This window comes from Poromitra crassiceps (assembly GCF_964638095.1).
Source record: "Poromitra crassiceps genome assembly, chromosome: 12".
NCBI lineage: Eukaryota > Metazoa > Chordata > Actinopteri > Beryciformes > Melamphaidae > Poromitra > Poromitra crassiceps.
In genome coordinates, this window is record NC_139632.1 from 6563924 (window position 1) to 6588516 (window position 24593).

At 45.9% G+C, this 24593-nt stretch overlaps 1 protein-coding gene across 1 annotated transcript in view; it reads left to right on the plus strand.

Moving 5' to 3' along the window:
* The window catches only part of hmcn1 (hemicentin 1), a gene marked incomplete at its 5' end in the record, with an annotated part of 147653 nt that overhangs the window by 94813 nt on the left and 28247 nt on the right, over nt 1-24593 (plus strand). The window contains 30 exons of the mRNA XM_083647511.1: nt 1317-1468; nt 1582-1705; nt 6337-6512; nt 6765-6861; nt 7305-7427; nt 7887-8042; nt 8656-8955; nt 9078-9245; nt 11157-11270; nt 11593-11679; nt 12341-12532; nt 14048-14221; nt 14314-14427; nt 15250-15395; nt 15629-15779; nt 16420-16617; nt 16713-16826; nt 16950-17137; nt 17742-17838; nt 18035-18196; nt 18404-18517; nt 19295-19497; nt 19648-19729; nt 19904-20035; nt 20225-20374; nt 20838-20991; nt 21949-22073; nt 22993-23179; nt 23653-23750; nt 24082-24360. Of these exons, the coding sequence (XP_083503637.1) occupies nt 1317-1468; nt 1582-1705; nt 6337-6512; nt 6765-6861; nt 7305-7427; nt 7887-8042; nt 8656-8955; nt 9078-9245; nt 11157-11270; nt 11593-11679; nt 12341-12532; nt 14048-14221; nt 14314-14427; nt 15250-15395; nt 15629-15779; nt 16420-16617; nt 16713-16826; nt 16950-17137; nt 17742-17838; nt 18035-18196; nt 18404-18517; nt 19295-19497; nt 19648-19729; nt 19904-20035; nt 20225-20374; nt 20838-20991; nt 21949-22073; nt 22993-23179; nt 23653-23750; nt 24082-24360 (4557 nt within the window). The remainder of the gene's footprint in view (nt 1-1316; nt 1469-1581; nt 1706-6336; nt 6513-6764; nt 6862-7304; nt 7428-7886; nt 8043-8655; nt 8956-9077; nt 9246-11156; nt 11271-11592; nt 11680-12340; nt 12533-14047; nt 14222-14313; nt 14428-15249; nt 15396-15628; nt 15780-16419; nt 16618-16712; nt 16827-16949; nt 17138-17741; nt 17839-18034; nt 18197-18403; nt 18518-19294; nt 19498-19647; nt 19730-19903; nt 20036-20224; nt 20375-20837; nt 20992-21948; nt 22074-22992; nt 23180-23652; nt 23751-24081; nt 24361-24593) is intronic.

Below are 24593 nucleotides of genomic sequence, written 5' to 3' on the forward strand. Positions count from 1 at the left end.
CAAAATACAATCAGTCAAATCCAACAATATGCTGAATTGTGCCCCAAGTTCAATGTGTTGGTCAGATGTGGTTAAGAATGGAGGGAGAATTGTTCTGGGTCTGTGCCCATCCAGGTGCATGTAGTTAGTAACACGCAAAGTTGCTTTCCCACCATTCCAAAAGCTGTGTCAGACTGCCAGATCCGTAGACCTGGCTTTCTTCTGGACGGCGGTGCACAGAGAGACTTTTTTACAGCATACTATTATATGAATGCAATAAGGTTTTAGATATATATGAATCCCACTCACTGTGTTAAGCTCATGGGGTCCTCCTTGAGTGCAAAGGTACAGTACAGCAGTTGGAACAGTTATCTCCAGGAAGTGTAGTTGTGAGTCATGGTGCCTAGAGAGTGCGGTTCCATTGGCTAAGGCCAGGTTTTCATTGATACTGTATACAACACTGTCTGGTATCAGCCTTTCGCACATATAGGTATTTGCACTTGGAAAAGTCTGATGATCTTTTTTTGTCATTTAAGTTTTTTTTTAATTGATTTAGTCTTCTTTTAAAGGACATTGACACAAATAAACAAATTCACAAGCACAAAACACAAAAACAAAATGAACAAACCAACAAAAAACAAACCAAACAGCACAGACTAAACAAAAGCATAGCATCATGTCTGCAGTGTTCATACGTTTCGAAAGTCCATCAGCACAGTATCAGTCCCTGAAGGAGTCACCAGGTGAGCCAATCCACAGATCCAACATGGAAACAAAATTAAAATCCCTGCAGCACAACAACCATTTTAATGGTGTTAATCCTAAATCTGATGATTATTTTAAGATTATAGGCCTTTGGGCTTGGGGGCCATTCTACAGTACACAAAGTTACCAACTATTTGTACGCTTTGGAATTCTGATTGAATATTCCCACACACTGTAATGTCTGTAATAATAACTTAATAAACACAACATTTTGGTTATTAGACCATTATCAGGTAGGTGCAACAATTATACTGCAAAAATGTATCATTACTGGGCTGGCATGCATATGTCACTTCAATAATTATTGTTATCACATTGGACCCAAAAATCCTATGTTGGTCAGGTTCTATACATGTGCATATGGATTATGGATAGATGTGATTTTGTGTGTGTGTGTGTGTGTGTGTGTGTGTGTGTGTGTGTGTGTTAGAGAGAGAGAGAGAGAGAGAGACACACACACACACACACACACACACACACTCTGTATCCGCTGTGATGAGATTCATGAGTGTAACACATACTGTACACATGGACTTAACATCCATGGTTTCCCTCCCTGTTGTGCCCTGCAGCGCCCCCTATCATCTCCAGCCGGGGTGGCACAGTGACAGTGGTGGTGAATGAGGCTGCCAGGCTGCAGTGCGAGGCCACCGGTGTCCCATCGCCCAGCCTCACCTGGCTCAAAGATGGCAGCCCTGTGGCCAGCGTGTCAGACGGCATACAGGTGAGAGACATGGCAGCGTCTGTGTGTGTGTTTGTATTTGTGTGTGTTTGTTTGTATTTGTGTGTGTTTGTGTGTGCTCTATGGTCTCTGATGTGTTTATCTGCCTCTGGCAGGTTTTGTCTGCTGGCAGGGTGCTGTCTCTGAGCAGCGCACAGGTCAGTGATACAGGCAGGTATACCTGTGTGGCCGTCAACGCCGGAGGGGAACAACAGAGAGAGTATGACCTGCGGGTGTATGGTGAGTAAATAACTGCATTTTCGCTCAGGCTTATCTAACAAAATGTAAACGATAACCTTTAAACCTTTCAGCATCATAATCTATGTAGCCAATGCAGTGTTTCATGCAGCCTCTGTTGTAGTTAATGCTGCAGGGATTTCATAGCATTAAGTCATTAGCATCTTTTGCCATCAATTCCCCAATTGTAATTTGGAGACTGTTTCTACTGTACCTCCCATAACCCAAATCTGGATCCTGACCCAGCCTCTGGTTCTACCTCCCATAACCCAAATCTGGATCCTGACCCAGCCTCTGGTTCTATCTCCCATAACCCAAATCTGGATCTTGACCCAGACTCTGGTTCTATCTCCCATAACCCAAATCTGGATCTTGACCCAGACTCTGGTTCTACCTCCCATAACCCAAATCTGTATCCTGACCCAGCCTCTGGTTCTACCTCCCATAACCCAAATCTGGATCCTGACGTAGCCTCTGGTTCTATCTCCCATAACCCAAATCTGGATCCTGACCCAGCCTCTGGTTCTATCTCCCATAACCCAAATCTGGATCCCGACCCAGACTCTGGTTCTACCTCCCATAACCCAAATCTGGATCCTGACCTAGCCTTTAGAAATTGCTGCATTACATCACAAATAGTCAGACCTTGGATGAAAAATATCTCTGAATATTTGAAACGCTGGAAATGAGCTTGGATTTGCTAAGTATTTTTTGCTACTGGCAGGTTTTTTTTAATCTAATTGACAATGGTGGAATAGCAGTTAATTCATTAAGTTCTTGAAGAGATACTTGAATAGTCTTTTTGTCCAGGGGACAAATTCTGTATATACAGTAACTCCTCTGTTGTCAAAAACATGAACAGCATTCAGTCTTTATATACAGTAACTCCTCTGTTACTGTCTCTGTTACGGTGGCGCAGTGGTAGCGCTGTCGCCTCACAGTTAGAAGATCCTGGGTTCGATTCCCATTTGGGACGCATGTCCTTGAGTGCCCACTGCCCGGGTGGGGTCATCAAAAAGGGCTTTTCTGTGTGGAGTTTGCATGTTCTCCCCTGCATGGTTTCCTTCATATAGGAACCCCTCACGAAAAAAGCCATGAACTGCATTCAGTGGAAATTCAAGATTTATCTTGAATCCCTGATCTCCCTGCTCATGCCTTTAATGCCGTTTTCCTTCTTTCACAAATAAGGACTATGGCCGACTGTGGAATGTCTATCAAGAGAGCAGCAGCTCCACTACGTAACATGTACTTAAACACTGGAGTGATTGTTGAAAGAGGTTTGGAGCAAAACATATGCGTGGAGAGGAAGTATGGTTTGACTGAGTTTAGCGTTTCAATAAACCTTGTCAGGTTTGGACACTGAGCTGAGCCTGACAGCACAGCAGTTGTTATACAAGTCTAATCAATGCTAATCTCAGGCAGTTGTCTGCATTTACTCTGGAGGGCGGTAACAGAAGTGTTCAGTACCCTTAAAACGATCGCGCGCGCGTGCGTGTGTGTGTTTGTGTGTGTGCGTGTTTGTGTGTGTGCGTGTGTGTGTGTGTATGTGCATGTATGTCTGTCTGAACATGGGTGCAGAATACAAACACACATGTCGTGTGTGTGCGCGTGTGTGTGTGTGTGTGTTTGTGTGGGTGTGTGCGTGTGTGTGTGTGCGTACGTGTGTGTGTGTGCGTGCGTGCATGCGTGTGCGTGTGTGTGTGTGTGTGTGTGTGTGTGTGTGTGTTTGGAAAGATCAAAAAGATTTTGTCCAGAGGAATAAATACAGATTTGTTGTGGTAATTGCTACCATTCTTCATCAGCATCCTGTCTCTGGCCAAACGCTGAGCGTCGGGTCTGTTTCCCTCCTTGCCCTCCTGTGACTTGAGCTCTGTCTCGTCTGTCCACACAGTCAACATCATTCACAGGAAACTGGCCTGCAGTCGTTTTCTACACCAGACCAGGTTCCACTAAAAGTGGTTGCTGCCTCACGAAAAAGTAAAACAAGCATAAGCCCCCGTTCACACAGGACGCCGAAGCAACGCTCAACCTAAGCTCTACCTACGCTGAACCCACAAGTTTAATTTAGGCGTCCTTGTTAACAGGCGATGCCGTTCACACACCACCCGTGCACGTGTCACGCTGAAGCCACGCTCACGCCTTGCTCAAGCGATCGTTCAGGAGGATTCACGCCTATTTTCCAAGCGTGACGCCTGAAGCTTGAAGCTGCCATGCATGAAGTCAATGGGAGTTGTGGGCGGGTTCAAGGCGCGCCGAGGAGGCGCTGAGAGGAAAAGAGAAGGCTTCTTGTGTGAACGGTTAGGCGTCAGTTCAGCTTGTGCCTGCTTCAAGCTTCAGTTCTACTTACGTTCGGCGTCCTGTGTGAACAAGGAGTAAGATTAGCCTGACAGAGGCATTTCATTATATCAAATTGTCTTCCCAACTGGTTGTTGTTTTTAAGCAGGCAACTTTGCTATTAAGAACATGGACACTGACCTGTAGACATTTCATGAGTCACAGTGAATCTGTCGTGCACATCTCCTCAGCATGTGTGTGTGTCTGAGGATCTGAGGTGTGTCTCTGAGCATCTGAAATGTCTCTCTGAGCATCTGAGCTGTCTCTCTGAGGATCTGAGGTGTGTCTCTGAGGATCTGAGGGGTCTGAGGATCTGAGGTGTCTCTCTGAGGATCTGATGTGTGTCTCTGAGGATCTGAGGTGTCTCTCTGAGCATCTGAGGTGTCTCTCTGAGCATCTGAGGTGTGTCTCTGAGGATCTGAGATGTCTCTCTGAGGATCTGAGGTGTGTCTCTGAGGATCTGAGGTGTCTCTCTGAGGATCTGAGGTGTCTCTCTGAGGATCTGAGGTGTGTCTCTGAGCATCTGAGGTGTGTCTCTGAGGATCTGAGGTGTCTCTCTGAGGATCTGAGGTGTCTGAGGATCTGAGGTGTCTCTCTGAGGATCTGAGGTGTCTCTCTGAGCATCTGAGGTGTCTCTCTGAGGATCTGAGGTGTGTCTCTGAGCATCTGAGGTGTCTCGCTGAGGATCTGAGGTGTCTCTCTGAGGATCGGAGGTGTCTCTCTGAGGATCTGAGGTGTGTCTCTGAGCATCTGAGGTGTCTCTCTGAGGATCTGAGGGGTGTCTCTGGGTCCCAGTAGTGTCCACTGCCAAATACAAATCATGTCCATCATTTAACCAAATTGTGGGAAATGTAGTTCACTGGTATGACTGTGAGCAACACCCAACTTTGGTTGTGATGATACTCTGATAGCTAAAAGGAAATAAAACTCAAATCAAATTAAACTTGTTTTTTTTCCCTCTTCCTGGTCATTTCTTTACTCCCGAGTCAGAAAATATTGTGATTATGCATTTGACTGCATGTTAGCAATTTCCATGGAGATCAGGTTTCATGAACTTCTTGGAAATGAAACTGCCCTGATTGTTAATACCACAAACAAACGTTGAATGGCTCTAATGGTGCTGTCATCATCCAAGATCGAATTAGACCTTAAAGAGCACCAGATGCGCAACTACAGTATCTCTCTGTGTATCTCAGGAGGCAATTATGTTGTCCCTTATGAGGTCATATGAAGAGTTCACAGCATGTAGAGTGACTTCGCTGGCTAACTCTCAGGGTCAGTCGCTGTCAAAGACCATGTCAATAACACTGGCCACCTTAGAGAAATGTGTGTGTAATATAGTCGCATACTGAGTATAGTATTATATTATGTGTAGGCCTATGTATATGTATATGTATATGTATATGTATATGTATATGTATATGTATATGTATATGTATATGTATATGTATATGTATATGTATATGTAGCCTCTTGTATATATTTTCCTCTGTTTAAAACTGTTCAAATCATATACCTATAGATTGTCAAAGTTTTCAGCGGCTAAACAAATGAGTGGGAATATTAAAATGTCATTCTCCCTGTAATACCGATGAACATACGCTCTGTAGAAAACAGTCTGTAATGGCCCACCATCAGGCCTGTTCTTGGGGCAATTGATGCCCACGAACCAACGCGCCAACGACGTAATGACAATGACACCGCCGTGACATCATCAATGATGACGTCAGAGTTCACCTGTGAGGTCATCGGCGATGTCAGACGGCCTAGGCTGACTGTGATGGCAGACGGGACTTTACGGGGTCACCGATGATGTCATAGCTCCCTGGACGTTGTGACATCACCAACGATGTCATACACCAAATGTGGGGGGTTATCAAGGTGTTCTGTGACGCTGTATTCCTCTTCTTCATAATGTCTTCCTCTCCTTCAACCGGATCCGAGGACCGACATCTCTGTGGTTCTGACCGATCACTCTTGGTCACTGGCTGCCTTACAACCAGCCAGGTCCCGGTCACTGGCTGCCTTACAACCAGCCAGGTCCTGGTGACTGGCTGCCTTACAACCAGCCAGGTCACGAGTGGTATCCTACTTCATATGTCTTACCTTCCTTCAACCGCGTCCGAGGACCGACATCTCTGTGGTTCTGACCGACCACTGCCCGTGAGCCCTCAACTACGATCCAGCACACTTCACACTTCCACCGAGGCAAGCACACAAGCTTCCTTACACGCTCAATAAATAAATGAAGACAAAACAAAAGGTTTTCAGCGGCTTGCCTTCCTTCCTGTGTGCCACAGTGCCGCCGAACATCATGGGCGAGGAGGCGAATGCCACTGTAATGCTGGGTCGCCCGGTGGAGCTGCACTGCCGGAGCGACGCCATCCCCCCGCCTACCCTGGCCTGGCGCAAAGATGGCCGACCGCTCTTCAGGAAGCCCGGCCTGACGGTCTCAGAGGACGGGAGTCTGCTCAAGGTATAGCCTGACTTATCAATTACTCAACATTGTGGTGGCAAACCTCTAGAGTACACAGCTTGAATTACAGCCAATCAGAATCATGATCCCACATCATCATAATAACCATTACTACTGTACATGAGACCCCCTGACATGTTACTTCCTGTCTCCCCTCCCTCTCACTGTACCCCCCTCTCTGTTGCTATAAATATCTTATGTCAACATAATCATTGCCATATCTCATGATGTGTCTGTGGATGTGTTCACTAGATTGACAGTGCCCAGGTGCAGGACTCAGGCAGGTATACCTGTGAAGCCACCAACATTGCCGGCAAGACAGAGAAGAACTACAATCTCAATGTCTGGGGTAAGTGCCATCTGCTGGAGAGTTCACCTGAAGATGATTCTCAAGTTGCTTTGAACCACGTTTCATATCAAATGTTCAGAGTCTTTCCTAGCTACAGTAGCTGTGATACAGGTGGACATGAGAAGCAACGCTTGTTACCATAGTTACCTGATGTTTACACTGACCTGATGCTAGTGTTTGATCTGCAGACACAACTGAGTTAGCTTTCTTTTTTTGTCCATCAGTGTTTTTGTAGCATGTAGAATGTAATGTAATGTAATGTAAATGTAGCAGCAGTGGCTTACATTTTATTTTTATTTAAACATTTTCACCAGCAGTGATGTTACACCACTACTGAATGAATACAAGAGAACCACACTTGTTTTATGTACTATGCTGAAATGCATTAGCATGGCTTGAGTAAGGTGTGAGCGCCTCCTTCTGGTGTCCTGTCTGCATTGCAGTTTCTCCCAGCATCCGCGGCTCAGAGGAGGTGTCTCCACTGACAGTGATCGAGGGAAGTCTGATCACTCTGGTGTGTGAGTCCAGCGGCATACCGCCTCCCGGCCTCACCTGGAAGAAGGATGGTGAGTGTGTGTGTGTGTGTGTGTGTGTGTGTGTGTGTGTGTGTGTGTGTGTGTGTGTGTGCGTGCGTGCGTGTGTGTGTGTGTGCGTGCGTGTGTGCGTGCGTGCGTGTGTGTGTGTGTGTGTGTGTGCGCGCGTGCGTGCGTGCGTGCGTTTGTGTGCGTGCGTGCAAGCGTGCTTGTGTGAGAGAGGGAGTGAGACAGAGACAGACATAGGTAGAGAGAGACAGAAAGAGAAAAGTTAAAAATAAATGTTGGATGGACATGTTATTCATATAAGCATAATGTTGCGTATTATGTGTGTGTGTGTGTGTGTGTGTGTGTGTGCATGTGTGTGTGCGCGTGTGCGTGTGCGTGTGTGTGTGTGTGTGTGTGCGTGTGTGTGTGTGTGTGTGTGTGTTCCTGTGTGTTTACCCAGCACAGCCATCTATGTGTGTTGTTCATGTGTGGCCTCTGTCCCAGGTGTGGAGCTGAAGTCGGACCAGCGACTCCGGGTTTTATCGGGGGGCCGTCAGCTGCAGATCTCCAGTGCTGAGCGGACAGACGCAGCCTCCTACACCTGCACAGCCTCCAGCGCAGCCGGCACCACCTCCAAGAAGTACAGCCTGCAGGTCTATGGTACGCCAACACCACAAGTCCAACCCTCTGACACACCTGGGCCACTTTTTTTTGCCTCATTTGTTGAGGTCATAAGAATCTAATATGTTACATTACGGCAAAATCACTCAAGCCAAGAAAGCAAAATCCATTTTAAAGTAATAATCTGATTGATACTGTACTGTACAATGGTGCTTGTTGCAGTTGCACAGGCAGTGATGTGGCCAGAGCTTACATTGAGTTCAAAACACCAAGGCATTGACCACTTATCAGCAAAGATCTTGTGGAGTATCACTTATAATGATCAAATCCACATCTCACATGACATTATTATAATGTTCAAATCCAGATGTCACATGACATATTTTCCAGATGTCACATGACATTATTGTCATAGTTCAAATGACAGTGAAGTGTCTAGCAGATAAGTGGGTGTCTGGTAGGTCACATGGTAGGTAGGTCATGTCTCTATGGCGCATAAACAATGAAAAAGCCGTGCAGAATAAAATGATGAAGGATGATCGATCATGTGATTGATCATGTGACTGATCATGTGATCATGAGGCTGTGGTAGCAGTGCTTAGAATCTCCTGGGGGAGTGTGTCCACCCACTCACCCGCTTTTCTCACTTCAGTCCGCCCTTCCATCAGACGCAGCGAGGGCGGAGCCAGCGAGGGGGGCGGAGCCGACGACGTGACCGTGACAAAGGGGGGCGACGTCACCCTGCAGTGCGCCGCGGACGGGGTGCCGCGTCCGGCGGTCACGTGGCTGAAAGACGGGCGGCCAATCACGGGCCAGCACGGGGCCAAGGTGCTGAACGAGGGCAGGCTGCTGCAGATCAAAGATGCCAAGGTGTCCGACACGGGACGCTACACCTGCATCGCTGTCAACGTGGCGGGACAGGCTGACAGCAAGCATGACGTCAACATACATGGTATGAATCATCACCTGTTTTAAAGTGTCATTCTCTGTTATGGTATCTTCAGGTAGTGTTCAATCTCTTTTATTTCTCTTTCTGTCCCGTTCCCTCGCTCCTGAACCCTCTCCTCTGTCCAGTCCCACCCAGTATCATCGGTCAGGTGCAGCTGCCAGAGAATGTGAGTGTTGTTGTGAAGAACCCGGTGGCTCTGACCTGCGAGGCTTCTGGCATCCCGCTCCCCGCCATCACCTGGCTGAAGGATGGTCGGCCAATCAAAGCCTCCAGCTCAGTCCGCGTCCTCTCAGGTGAGCTCCCACTTAGTCTGACTCACTGGAAGGCAGGCAGTGGGTCTAACGTCTGCCATTGGCTCCGACCGTTTCAGTCAGAGCCGAAGCTAAATCCCTTTCCACTGTGAAACAACAACACGCCACACGCTGAAAATGGCAAGTTTTGACGACGATTTGGATTGTGCAATAAAGCAAGCCTGCTTGGTACTTTCGGTGGATGGTTGTAAAGGTAACAGAGCCTTTCTTCCCCACGAGACCAGAGTGAGAGGAAGAGCAGCCAGACTCTCTCCCGCACTAGTACAGCGCAAAACTGAGATAGTCTGGCCAGCGAGACTAGCTCCTCCCACCTGCTTTTTCTCTGATGTCATGGCAGAGTTCTTTTTTTGATGGGTTGAGTCAACGTTAGAAATGTATCTCATCTTAGATGTCTTAAGAACTCTAGAAGATGCAGTCCAATCCATGAAGGAACAGACGCGGGAAAAGCAAACATAGGCTGTCTCTAAACTGTCAGAGGAGGAACGCTTTCTGCTCCCAGCTGTGGTTCAAAGGTCGGGCAGTCGCAATACATCAGCAGTAATAAGATGTAATAGGATCTTTCCAGCTGGGGCCAAGCCGCCATCCCCAACTGTCCAACAGACAAGGGTTGGTGCAGGGAAATAAACCTCTGGGAAAGAGGTGTGTGTGTGTGTGTGTGTGTGTGTGTGTGTGTGTGTGTGTGTGTGTGTGTGTGTGTGTGTGTGTGTGTGTGTGTGTGTGTGTGTGTGTGTGTGTGTGTGTGTGTGTGTGTGTGTGTGTGTGTGTGTGTGTGTGTGTGTGTGTGTGTGTGTGTGTGTGTGTGTGTGTGTGTGTGTGTGTGTGTGTGTGTGTGTGTGTGTGTGTGTGTGTGTGTGTGTGTGTCTTGTATATCAACAAGATATAATATTCACAATTGAACAGCAACCCTAACTGCTACATACCAGACCCCTGAAATGTTGGTACAAAACCAGAACCGCTTGTGCAAAACTCAAAGATTCCTCCATTCTGTATGATGTGTGCCAAGCTGACCCATTTGGTTCTGGACTCATCTGCATTTTGTGGAGCAGTATAATAATAGCTCAGTATCATGGGATTTATTGGCAACTGTAAAATGAATCAAGACAATAAAGGGTTTGGAAGGTGACGGAGAGGTAGGCTCAGGCTGAGGTGACTGTCCATGCTTGTCCAGTCATTTGTGATGTTAGGATGTGTAAGACTCTATGTAAGATGTCGTGGTTGGTTCATTCACTTTATTTAACCTTGAAATGTATTTGGCATCATCTCAATGTGTCGATGTTTACCTGTTGTTTGCTCAGGTGATTCTCTTAGACCAGGGCTGCCCAATAGGTAGATCGTGATCTACCGGTAGATCTCGGGCCATCAATAAGTAGCTCACCAAAGAAATCCAAAATGTATTTTTTTTGTTTTTTTTTGTTTTTGTTTTAATGCATGAACTAAATCCCACTCGTGTATAGCTAACCCAGTATCTACAGTATTTAACATTATTAAATAATATATTATTGTTAAAATGTGCTAAATATGTACTTTGGGAGGGACAAGGGGGAAAAGAAGTAGCTTGCGACTAGTTTTATTTTTCTGTAAGTAGCTCTCATCCTAAAAAAAAGTCTGGGCACCGCAGTCTTAGACTCTGTTAAGACACGATAATCTGTGAGAAAAATGGTCTTGAATCTCAGCGATTAGCTCGTTTATATTTAAACAGCTGTGAGCCAAATTCCTTCTGTTAAATGGTCCAGATTGCGTAGAAGGCTGATTTATTTTCAGCAGGCTGGAATCATCAAATGCTGTTTACACAAGTTTGGGATGTTTTTCTTTTAAGAGGTGCAGACTTTTGAATACATTCCAAGATACTTATTACTTAATTAGAGAATTGAACTCAACCTGTTTGATCCCTAGGGGGGCGGAGCCTGCGTCTGATGCATGCTGCAGTAGAGGATGCTGGGAGGTACACCTGTATTGTGTCCAACAGCGCCGGAGAGGAGAGGAAGAACTTTGACCTCGACATCCTTGGTATTAACTCACTGCAACTCAAATACATTGATAGTCAATGACTCATATCTATGTATTTTGTTTGGTTGCTTTATTCTATTCTGACTGAAATTGTAAAAGATTGAAGTCAGTCACCCACTTTGTATCTTCAAGAAGTCTGTCGGTAATGATTTCCCCCCTCAATTCTCACTGGTACTCGTGCATTCTTTGATTTTGTAACCCTAACCCTATCTCTGACTGCAGCTATCTGAAGAGATGCCATGAGCATGTGTCTTACTCTAATAACAGGTTTGATGTGTGAAGACTGCTACTTGATTGATTTTCCATCTGATTCCACACACAGTGCCACCTCACATCGTGGACCAGGGGACTGTGCTGGATGCTAAAGTAAAGGAGAAGCAAAACATTACTCTCACCTGTGAGGCTTCAGGTAAGGGACATGATGAACCACATGGATATCTGACAGTCTTCGTTTAGTAAAGTTTGTTTGATTGTGATAAGCAATGTGAATGACATTCCATGTCAGAATCAGAATCAGAATCACTTTTATTGCCACACTATGCAAGTTACATACGAGGAATTTGTCTTAGTGTCTGTATGCAGCATAGCGGTCACATCAATATACAGAGATAAGAAGTAGGAAGAAAACTAAACACAATCACAAAGTTGCAAGTGCAATCAAATCGAGTAAATATATAGAATATGTACATGAGTGGTGAAGTGTTCTGTGGATCATAAATATGAATTTACGTTGAATTTACATGAGATTTACAGACTGAGTTAAATAGACGTTAAATAGGCAGTGGATTTACATGTATATATCTGTATATGTTATTACTGTATTAATGTAATCTGTATATGTTATTACTGTATTAATTAATCTGTATATGTTATTAGTGGATTAATTAATCTGTATATGTTATTATTACTGTATTAATGTATCTGTATATGTTATTAGTGGATTAATTAATCTGTATATTACTGTATTAATGTAATCTGTATATGTTATTACTGTATTAATGTAATCACTATATGTTATTATTACTGTATTAATGTAATCTGTATGTGTTATTACTGTATGACTTGCCTAGGTAACCCTGTGCCAGAGATTAAGTGGCTGAAGGATGGGCAGCTGCTGGTACCTGACAAACGCCATCAGGTTTTGTCTCATGGGCGTTTCCTGCAAATCTCTGGTGCCCTGGTGGCAGACACAGGCCGCTACAGCTGCCTGGCGTCGAACAGCGCAGGGGACCGCACCAGGCATTTCCACCTCAACGTCCTGGGTACTAAACACAGCTCTAATCTAATCCCATTCATTCATATGTGGATGAAATGACTCTTTAAAATGCATTACAGTCATTTCCTAGCATTGATTAACCTTGCATTGTCATTACTGAGTGAAAACCGTGCAGCTTTTGGGGGGACTTTTTACCATCAGTTACATGGTCCTTTTATTTGTTAGAAGAATTTGTATGACCAGGGGGCATGGTGGTGCAGTGGTAAGCGCTGTCGCCTCACAGCTAGAAGGTCCTGGGTTCGATTCCCACCTGGGACGCTGTGAGCGCTGAAGGAGTGCTCGAGTGCCCACCGCCGGTGGGGTCGTCAAAAGGGCCTTTCTGTGTGGAGTTTGGATGTTCTCCCCGTGCCCCCTGGGGGTTTCCTTCATATAGGAACCCCCTTCACCAAAACATGCAATATCCTGCTCGCTGATGTGGTGCCTCCTCTGGTCGTTAGGGACGCCTGTTCGGAGGGAGGGGAACTTGTTGGAATAACGTGATCCTCCCACATGCTACAGTATGTCCTACCGGTGAAGCTTCCCCTGTCAGGTGAAAAGAAGCGGCTGGCTACTGCCCATGTCTCGGAGGAAGCATGGAGCCAGTTTCGGCTTTTCCCAGATCAGCAGAGGGTGGAGCAGCAACCAGGATAAATAAATTAAAATTAGCACTAATGGGGGATAAAAATGGGATAAAAAAATCTGGGGGGGGGGGGAAATAAAATTGTATGACCTCTTGGTGTCATGAAACCATCTCTAAACTCCATTGTATACATATGCATGGTGCTCAGGGTAAACCCATGGCGGTTTTTCTTCGTTCCTGAAATGTTGACATTTTGGAGATGCAAGGTTTTCACATGACCACTAGGCATGGGTCGATTTCCGGTTTTACCGGTTCGGTTCGGTGTACGAGCCCAAACCGGTTTGATCACGTGCGAACCTAAAAAAACTTTTTTTTTTTTTTTTTTTTTTTTTTTAGGGTTAGGGTTGCACTATTGTTCGTATTAGCCTCTTCTCAAGTTGCACTAGTATGCAAAAGTCTTATTTTGTTTATTATGTTGATGTTTGAAGAAAAGTTAAGCTGAATAGTTATGAGAAATAAATACAGGGTGTGTTTGTTACACAGGTGTCCTGCTTCTTTTTATTCAGTATCATTGCTGGTTGACAATACCAGCTTAGAGGTGTATTATCGCTATCAGGTGGACTGAAGTTGCACTACAGACAGTTATGGGCCACACTCGGGAGCCCTGCTTAAAATTTTTTTTTTTTTTTTTTTTTAAATTAATTACAAAAAAAATTGGTATACCGGTTCGATCCGGTTTAGACGGCAATATCGAACCGGTTTTAAAATTTTCAAACCGACCCAGCCATAATGACCACAGTGATTTTCCCAAAGCGCTTTTCCCCAAAACAGTGTCCCAGCAAAGGCTTCAATGAGCTGACATTTTTCACCTCTGCATTGAAGAACAAAAGCCTCCATCAAGGGACTAAAGGTATGTGTGCTGCTCTTCCTTCTTCTTGCCAGTTTCTCCCACCATCGCCGGGTCGGGGCCGGAGGGCTCTGCAGAGGAGGTCACAGTGACTCTGAGCAGCCCCACCTCTCTGCTGTGTGAGGCCCACTCCTACCCTCCTGCCCTCATCACCTGGCTCAAAGACGGCACTCCGTTTGAGTCCAGCCGCAACGTGCGAGTCCTTCCAGGTTGGTGATCATCACACGAAAATACGCTTTCTCTCTCATTTGAAGACGTGTACAGTACGTGTCTTTCTGATCTGTTACCCACGCTCTTACAGGTGGGCGAACCCTGCAGATTCTCAACGCTAAAGAGGAGGATGCTGGGAGATATACCTGTGTGGCCACGAATGAGGCTGGAGAGACGCTGAAGAACTATGAGGTCAAAGTTTTCGGTGAGTAGAATAGCAGTGCAGTGAAGTCCTTTGGCTATTTCACTGTAAGACGTTTAGTGGGGGCATCCCAGTGGGCGGCAAGCTCTGAGGTTTTCCCATGGAAGTATCCTGAAAGCTGTAGTTCCTCGAATGGCCACTAGAGGCAGGACTCAGAAGTCCCTGTCGTTCCCGTTCACCCCCATGTTAAAATGCCCCACTTTGTAACAGTGATTAAGCATCTTTACAGCCTGGATCGAAACACGGTGTTGGTCTCTATATACTGTAGCTAACTTCACCTTTTCATAACAACTGTAAGGGGGGGGCATTTCTTATATAACTCGCTCGTTTGGAGTAAAATAGATGATAGAAAAGGGGGTGATTGACAGGTCGCCTGTCCAGTGATCACGCAGCTTGCTGATCACGGACCAATAGCAGGCGTAGCTGCGGCTCTGGGAAACCCCCCATCTCACGTGAGCTGCGCAAGGACCCCAAGATGGCGACAGACAAACGCTTTGCTGCAAAATGTGAGTCCAAAAAATAGTGGATAGGTTTGTCCATATTATTTACGTCAGTGGGGCATCCCTGCATCTTTTCAACTTAATTATTCCTTGGTCAAAACAGTAGGTCCAATACAGTATAAGGCTTTTCATAATGGGAAATCTACGTTCTAATGTTGCCTGATGTCTATGCTTGCATCTAAGCATAAGTGATATATATGTCTAAAATGTTTTATCTACTGTAAGGTAATCTGTCAAATGGCAAAGAAATGTAACCTCTAACAACATGTAAGTGCCCAAAGAAGTATGCCCAAAATTATGTCAAAATTGTGTTTCCCAACTGCAGTCCCCCCTCAGATCAATAAGAATGATATCCCAGGGGAGGGGCTGGCCCCCAAAGAGGTCAAGATCAAGGTCAACAACACTCTGACCCTGGAGTGCGAGGCTCAAGCCATCCCTACCCCGGCACTGCAGTGGTACAAGGACGGACAGGTACACATTCTGCCTGCTTTACCTGTGCCTGCTTTACCTGTGGCGTCTTCCTACTGTTATAGGTCTGTCTGATGCTATTCGGATGTGAACGTTACGTTAAAGAAATGTTCATAAAGTACTTTGAACTTGAATTTAATGCATACACACATACATACTCTCAAACTGACCCACACAAGCTACTCTCTCTCTCTCTCTCTCTCTCTTTCTCCTCTCATGCCTCTTCTTCTCTGTAGATTCTGCGGGCGGATGACCATGTGTCCATCACAGCCAGCGGTCGTATCGTTCAGATCAAGTACGCTCAGGTGTCGGACACTGGCCGCTACACCTGTGTGGCCACGAACATAGCCGGGGAGGATGAGAAGGACTTTGATGTAAATATACAAGGTGAACTGGGTCGATTGATGATCATTATGTTAACTGAGACTATGGGCCCTATCTTGGTACAGGTGCTATTATCTGCTTTTTGCGCTTGCGCCACTGTCTGCGCGCCGCAACGCCGCCGTAATGCTACAGTATCTTCGGATGAGCGCTGCATGCACTTTTGCACGCAGGCCAAGATAGCAGCCGCTTTTGCGTCGTTTTCCCCGCCTCTGCGCACCTGTGGGTGTGCCTTATGGTAAACCAGGCATGGCCGCGCTGAATCCTCACGTTTGCTACCATCCCAAGCGCTATATTAACGCTTTTGCCAAGATAGGGCCCTATGAGTGCTGTGACTATGAGTGGAGATTATTCTTGTGCTTTTACGACGCCAGTTGTAGACTATGATACTAAAACTGCTTGTTGACAATTACGTATGAATTAATAGCTCTTGAAACTGATGTGTAACAACTTTTGAATAAATTAGATAGGAAGGAATAGATTACCAAATTAAAAGAAATAAACAAATAAACTTCCTAAAATGAAGGCAGAAGATTCCCCTTGGTTCTGTATCTCACCATACTAAAAATAAATGTAAAAAAAAAAAAAAAAAAAAAAATCAAAGAAAACCCTGTTAATCTTGCTTTCCCTGTCTCTCCCCGTCCAGTTCCACCTAGTTTCAACAGAGCCGGTGGAGTGGGTGATACCACCTCCATCCCAGGCGTCAGGGGGGATGTTCGGGACGTGATACTCAACAACCCTATCTCTCTGTACTGTGAGACCAACGCCGTGCCCCCTCCGACACTCACCTGGTACAAAGATGGACGCCCGCTGGCCTCCAATGCCAAAGTTCTCATCCTGCCAGGTGAGGAAGACGGAGAGAGAGAGAGAGAGAGAGAGAGAATGAGAAGAGAGAGAGAGAATTCATCATTACCTGTCTGTGTTTGTTTGCAATCTCAGGTGGGCGAGTGTTACAGATCCCTCGGGCCCAGGCTGAGGACTCAGGCAGGTACACATGTGTGGCCGTCAACGAAGCAGGAGAGGACTCCATTCAGTACGACGTTCGAGTATTATGTGAGTAGAGCGTATATCACTTTGTACAAGTATCATAGCGCTGGGAAACAAGACATTTTTAAATATCACTGTGTTTGTGTGTGTCTGTCTCTCTTCCTGTGTTTCTGTTCTATCCTCCCTCAGTGCCGCCCTCTATCCGGGGAACGGACAGCGACGTGCCCGATGAGGTCACAGTCCTGATCAATAAAACCACCCAATTGGAATGCCACGTAGATGGAAACCCCGCCCCCAAAATCACCTGGCTGAAGGACAGCCAGCCAATCAGCTCCGATGGCTCCCACAGAATCCTGTCCAATGGGCGAACACTACAGGTGACCACCAAGGAATAGATTAGACCGGTGGTTCTGGCGCCATGGCCCACTTTGCGTATGCAAGAAAAATTCAGAGTTAAATCAACAGAAATCTACATCCACAGAAACTCTGTCATCGTCATAAAAGAAGTAAAAACAAATGTATTTCAGCAACAAATAGAATGAACACAGGGATAAGAAGTATGATTCATGGTGAAGTAATAATGTTAAGGTGATATTTTTTATGTACATGGAGATTTTTTTAACATTTTAGCAAAATTCCACGACACACATAAAGCTCTCTCCATACACACGTGAAAATTAAGCAAATCTGTATCATGAAAACGCTGAAGGACATTAAATTAATGTTCTCTAATCAGAAATATACAGTACTGCATGCTTACATACTAAAGTGTTGCATGTAGTACATTTTTATACCCTATATTTTACATCATAACTTAGCTCTGCACATTGCATCTAACTACAAGGTTACGAAGTTCTGGCTTAATCTGTTACATTGGGAATTCTGTTGTATAGTGTAAGTTACCATGGAGATACAGATATCGTCTATATAGACCTACGTTCCTGCTTGATCCTGTGCTTTCCTCTCTGTCCCATCTTCCAGGTGTTGACTGCTCAGGTGTCAGACACGGGCCGCTATGTGTGTGTTGCCGACAATGTGGCTGGCAGCGCTGATAAATCCTTTAACCTCAATGTTCACGGTGAGCTAACAGTTCTAACATATCACAATATTATTACAATTTTATCACAATATAGTGATAAAAAAAATAGATCTTCATTTTCTCAGATTTAGTATTTATTTCCACTTTTGAGTCTGTGTCTGGCAAGTTCAATGCGATCCAGTTCTAATAGTTTCGCATCTTAATGACGAGCTGTTGTTTTCCTCCTTCTATCCAGTGCCCCCCTCCGTCGTGGGCGTGAGCCCGGAGAACGTCACAGTGGTGGTGAACAACTTTGTCTCGCTGACGTGTGAAGCGACCGGCTTCCCTCCTCCCACCCTGAGCTGGCTGAATGACAGGGGTCCCGTTCAGGCCAACACCAACGCACTCATCATGCCAGGTACCTGCAGCCCTGCCATGGTCCACACCTACTGTATGTATTAGAATGGATTCACAAGAAGAAACGATGTTGACAATTGAGGCCGCCGTACCATCGAAAAATGTGTCGCATTTTAATAAGACAGTGTCGTATGCAGGGATGTCTTGGATTATTGTTTCGATATTTGAATGCCATCAAATGAATCCATCTGTCCACTGGTGCCTTTAGGTGGTCGCATTTTACAGATTTTGAGGGCAAAAGTATCAGATGGAGGAAAATACAGCTGTGTGGCCATGAACCCAGCAGGAGAGGCTCGCAAACTCATCTACCTCACCGTGTTCGGTCAGTCTCTCCACGCACACTCCACCTCAATACACTCAACAAACTCATCTACCTCGGGGGGCATGGTGGCTCAGTGGTAGAGCTGTCGCCTCACAGCTAGAAGGTCCTGGGTTCGATTCCAACCTGAGACGGTGTGAGCGCTGAAGGAGTGCGTGCCCGTCCGCATGTCCTCGAGTGCCCACCGCCCGGCTGGGGTCGTCAAAAGGGCCTTTCTGTGTGGAGTTTGCATGTTCTCCCCATGCCCCCTGGGGGTTTCCTTCATATAGGAACCACTCACCAAAACATGCAATATCCTGGTCAACATGCAATATCCTGGTCGCTGAAGTGGTGCCTCCTCTGGTCGTTAGGGGCGCCTGTTCGGAGGGAGGGGAACTGGTTGGAATAGCGTGAACCTCCCACGTGCTATGTCCTACCGGTGAAGCTTCCCCTGTCAGGTTAAAAGAAGCGGCTGGCTACTGCCCATGTCTCGGAGGAAACATGGAGCCAGTTAAAATGAGCATTAATGGGGGATAAAAATGGGATAAAAAAATCTGTAAAGAAATATATAAAAACAAACTCATCTACCTCACCGTGTTCGGTCAGTCTCCATCCACACTCCACCTCATTACACTCCAACAAACTCAAAAAACTTTTTCCATTCTCCTATCCTTAAATTTGTTGTGTCCTATTTCATCTTCCCTCTCCTCCCCTCCTTGCCTGTTTCCTATCGTCTCTTCGTGCTTCCTTTGATACCTCTTGCACACTGTTTCCTCTCTCCTCCCCCCCTGCGCCTCCCAGTCCCCCCCAGTATCCGGGACAGCAGTGGGGACTCCCCGGTGGTGGTGAGCGTTCGGGTCGGGAACTCGGTGACTCTGGAGTGCGAGTCCAATGCCGTGCCTCCTCCCACCATCACCTGGTACAAGAACGGCAGGGCGGTGACCGAGTCGGCCAATCTGCGCGTCCTGGCAGAGGGCCAGATGCTGGAGATCAAAGGGTCAGAGGTGAGGTTCTCGATTCAAGGTGTACCACACTTTATTCTAACTTGTGCATCTAAAGCTGCACCAACACCAAGCTGTATAGTGTTTCTATAATGGGCTAAAGGGAATACCTTTGTCGTTGTATCTACCTCAACCAGCTCCTGTGTTCCTCAGGTGTCTGATACTGGACAATATGTGTGTAAAGCCACCAATGTTGCTGGTCAGGTGGACAAGAACTTCCACCTCAATATCTATGGTAAGACATTCCAGAAATGTATTAATTAACCAAGAAAAAACAAATTATTGTGTCTTTTGAAATTAAGCTGAGCATTTTACATGCAGGAGAAAATATCTCTCTTACACTCTCTCTCGCTCTCTCTCTCTCTCTCTGTGTCTCTCTTTTTAATCATCCCTCCTTCCCTCTCCTTAGTGCCTCCCAGTATCGATGGCCTACCAGAGGAGAGTGTGGTGGAAACCATCAGTAACCCAGTCACTTTTGCCTGTGACGCCACCGGCATCCCTCCTCCCAGCCTCACTTGGCTGAAGAATGGACGCCCCATAGGTGAGCCTACATGCTAAGGGCATGTCATTAGAGCGTTCTGCTAATCAAGCAAAACAGGAAAATATTCCAAAAGTATACATGTATTTCCTCCTCTCGTCAATCTCCTGACCAAATGGATACGTTTCTTATTCACGTTACTTCATTCAAACCGGTTTATTTTTCTATCACTTGAACGCTCTTCTCTTCTAGAGAATTCAGAGTCTCTGGAGATGCACATTTTGTCGGGAGGCAACAAGCTGCAGATCGCTCGCTCGCAGCTTTCTGACAGTGGCACGTACACCTGTGTGGCCTCCAACGTGGAGGGCAAGGCACGCAAGAGCTACCACCTCACCATACAAGGTACCTCCACAGTTTGACACTCTAAAAAAAAACAGATCTCGATACATGTGTCACTGTTTTATACGATACTGTTAGGCCACGAGACTCCTTAACACACACAAATAAACAATCATGTAGTAGTAGCTGCTACCATTACCTATGATAATTATGCCTATGTTATTTGCACCTGTGCAAACAGAATGTTTAATCATGTTTTAAGGTGTCTACGCTAGAAAAGAAAAGGAAAAGTTTACTGTTATTGCTTGTTGTTCTCTTGTTTTACTGCATCTATATGCCCTGTTTTTGTTATACTGTTATTTGCACTATGTTGTAACGGAGCCTACAGCACAAGAATTTCACACGTGATACTTGTACTACGGAGTGACAATAAAAATCTTGAATCTTGAATCTTGAATCTTGTTACCTGCGTGCCGTAACGTTTCTCAAGTCATCCACTGGATTGTGACTAGTGATTCTGTCCCAGTCCCTCCCAGTATCTCGGGCTCGGAGCTGTCCAGCGACATGGGGGTGCTGCTGAATGACAGCATCCAGCTGGTCTGTCGGGCCAGAGGGACCCCGCGCCCCACCATCCAGTGGCTGAAGGATGGGGAGGTGATCAGCAGGGCCAAGGGGCTCAGGTACAGTAATGATGCCTTTTTGCACACGTGACCCAGGAATATGACCACATGACCCAGGAAGATTGATTATGACCATGTGACTGATCTGGATTCATCCTGCATATGAATCAATTCACACTGCAAACGTGAAAGTGGAGCCCTGCAGTGTGCGAACGAACGGTTTGATTCTTTTTGTATATTGTTCACTCCCAGCTCAGCACCCGCCCTTTTTGGTTTGGCTGTGCGTGTTTTCTCTTTCTCAGCAGTTCACACTGGGCCACATGAATGTTGTGTGAGTTACAGTAATACTGCCATGAAAACAGGTGTGCTCGGGTGTCCGGGTAGTGCTGCAGCGGTACATTCCCTACCTATCAACACGAGGGTCGCAGGTTTGAGCCCCCACGTTACCTCCGGCTTGGTCGGGCATCCATACAGGCACAATTGGCCATGTCCGCAGGTGGGCAGGCAGATTTAGTGTCCTAGTCGCTACACTACTAGCGCCTCCTCTGGTCAGTCGGGGTTGCCTGTTCGGGCACCTGTTCACGTGATCCTCCCACGCACTACGTCCATGCTGGTGAAATTCCACGCTGTCAGGTGAAAAGAAGTGGCTGGGGACTGCATATGTATCAGAAGAGACAAAATCTGGAAAAACTAAACATTCACACCAAGCACAACAGAGGTTGACCTGACATTTGACCCACAGATTCCCCAGGTTACTAGTGATAGGGCTATAAGAAAGCAGTAGAACGTAATATTTTAGAGCTGAAAAGGTAGAACTTTCTGATCCAAAGCAATCGAAAGAAAAGTACAGAATCAGGGACAGATGGGAGACTCAGCAGGTCACTCCAGAAATTTTATTTTTATTTGACCTTTATTTAACCAGGTAAAAATATGATGATGATGATGATGGAGCAGAGAAATGACATATCACTCCGCTGAAAGGTTGTTTATCATGTTTGATGATGTTTTTGTGTTTAGGATCAGCCCGGATGGCAGCACACTCACTGTGCCTGCAGCTCACACCTCAGACAGTGGCAAGTACACATGTGTAGCCACCAACACTGCAGGAGAGGAGGACAGGATATTCAATCTGAATGTGTATGGTGGGTTTAATTCAGCCTTGTCATTTTCTAAATAGTATAATACATATTATAAAACGGCTCTCTCAAATCAAGCAATCTGACTGGTTCACAGCCATTGTATAATTCCAGTAACCGAGTTCAATAACCCATGGCCATGGGTTATTGGTTGCCATGGCAACTCTCTTACTAAGAGAGTAATAATAAGGCTTACCTCAAATGACAACGTAGAAAAAAAAATGGCGGAGACAGCTGTCAGATCCTTGTGAATCGATCTTCGCTTATAACTTTACTAATACTTCGCAGAAAATGATGTTTTGTACAAGAATAGATGCGGGCTAATGTCTTCTTTGCAAAAGAAAGGCTGTTAACCCCGCCTTTAACCCCGCATTTAACCCCGTAACGTTAGTTGGTGTCGGGCTTTGCAGAAAGCATTCAGCTTCTCAGCAAGCGCTGAGAATGCAACGCTGCGCTCGAGCTGCCTGTCGGGGTTTCTCAGCAAGCGCCAGGATTGGCCATTGTCAACTTCAGTCTGCAGAACGATCCAATCAAATCACCCGCATGTTCTTGCGGTCCCGCCTTACAGTAGTGTTTCAACTGACTCTATCAGAATGACATGCCAGTCGGAGTCGGACTTATAGTATTATTATTATTATTATATTATCATACTTGGAAACCGTTTTATAAAAGCAATATAGCACTCGAGCTGCGTGTGTTGTGGAATATATCCCCCTGCTCAGCAGTTATCCCACTCGGCCTGCGGCCTCGTGGGATAACAGCTGATCAGGGGGATATATTTGGCACAACACACTGGCTCTCATGCTATATTGCTTAACTACATGCCCTGTACAGTACGATCAATTTGTCCCACGTGTTTCTTCTTGATGACAACAGTAGGAATTTGCCGTCATAATTATCATTGGATGTTTCTCTCTGTTTCCAGTGCCTCCTGTCATCGAGGGTAACAGTGGGACGGCTGAGGAGCTGCTGACCACAGTTCTGGACAGTTCTGTGAACATCGAGTGTGTGGCCGCAGGCTCTCCTCCGCCCCAGCTCAACTGGCTGAGGAACGGCCTGCCACTGCCGGTCTCTGCCCACATACGCCTCCTCTCTGCTGGACAGGTGCTCCGGTAGGTCAGTGGACAGGGCTGCAGGATGAAGCTCACAGTTGACCACGGATGATCATGTTTTTGCATCAAGATCATCTTCTTGGGACTTTTTGTGTGCGAAAATGGTGTTCAGAGAAATTCTAATTTGAAATGGTCACAAAACAGTGCTTTACGCCAGGGCTTGACTGACCTATCAGTCTAATCCTTCACCTGTAAAACTTTTTTTTTTTGTAAGTTTTTATTATTTATTTAATTATTTGATTTAGTTTTTGTTAATTTTGTTATATTAAATTTTGTTTTTTGGCATGAAATTGTCACATTATACATGTAGATATTAAATAATAAATAAATACAATATATCAGCAATATATCAATACATCAGCTATAGGCCTATATATCAGCTATCGGCAACTTCAGCCTAAAAATATCGATATCAGTGAAACCCTATGTGGGTCAGGATAATCATTCATGTTGTATCATTATGTATCTGTCAGGATCACCCGCACCCAGGTGTCTGATGGTGGCACCTATACCTGCGTGGCATCAAACAGAGCGGGAGTGGACAACAGACATTATAACCTACAGGTGCATGGTGAGTCTCAACAACTTACATGACTGACCTCTGACGTCTGAGTGGACAACAGACATTATAACCTGCAGGTGCACGGTGAGTCTCAACAACTGACATCACTGACCTCTGAGGTCTGAGGAGCAACATCAAGCAAACATCGTTACAAAGACACACAGTCAATAATTCAATCATTTCTAGTAGTGTAATGATGAAAGATTGTACCAAAAAGCTAAACAGAATGAAAATATCACCTCACCTCACCTTCTGAGCATGACTTTATCCTGGGAACGGGTAGGGTTTTCCTGTCAATAGCTTAATATTAAGATCATGTGTTCTTCCCTGCCCTCCTCAGTGCCTCCCAGTCTGGACAGAGCAGGCAGCACAGAGGATGTGACAGTAGTGAGAGGAAACCTGGCCTCTCTGGTCTGTGTCGCTGATGGGAGCCCGACCCCCATCGTGTCCTGGCTCAGAGAGGGGGCGACTGTAGTCCCCGAGCCCCACCTCAGCCTCCTCAACCTGAACACCACTGTGCAGATCCTCCAGGCCCAGGTCAATGATACAGGACGCTACACCTGTGTGGCTAACAACAGTGCCGGACAGGCTAGCCGCCACTTCAACCTCAAAGTGCTGGGTGAGTGAAAGAGCAGAAAGACGCCAGACTTGTATTAAAATGGTACATTTGACCAGAGATGAATGGACTATAGAGCTTCCTCATTCTAGTGGTGGGGCAGTGGTGGTCCAATGGTTAGAGAAGCGGACCGGAAGGTCATCGGTTCAATCCCCGGGACCAGCAGGATAAATCTGGGTGGGGAAAGTGAAAAGGCAGCGCTTGCCCCTCCCTCATTACCACCACTGAGGTGCCCT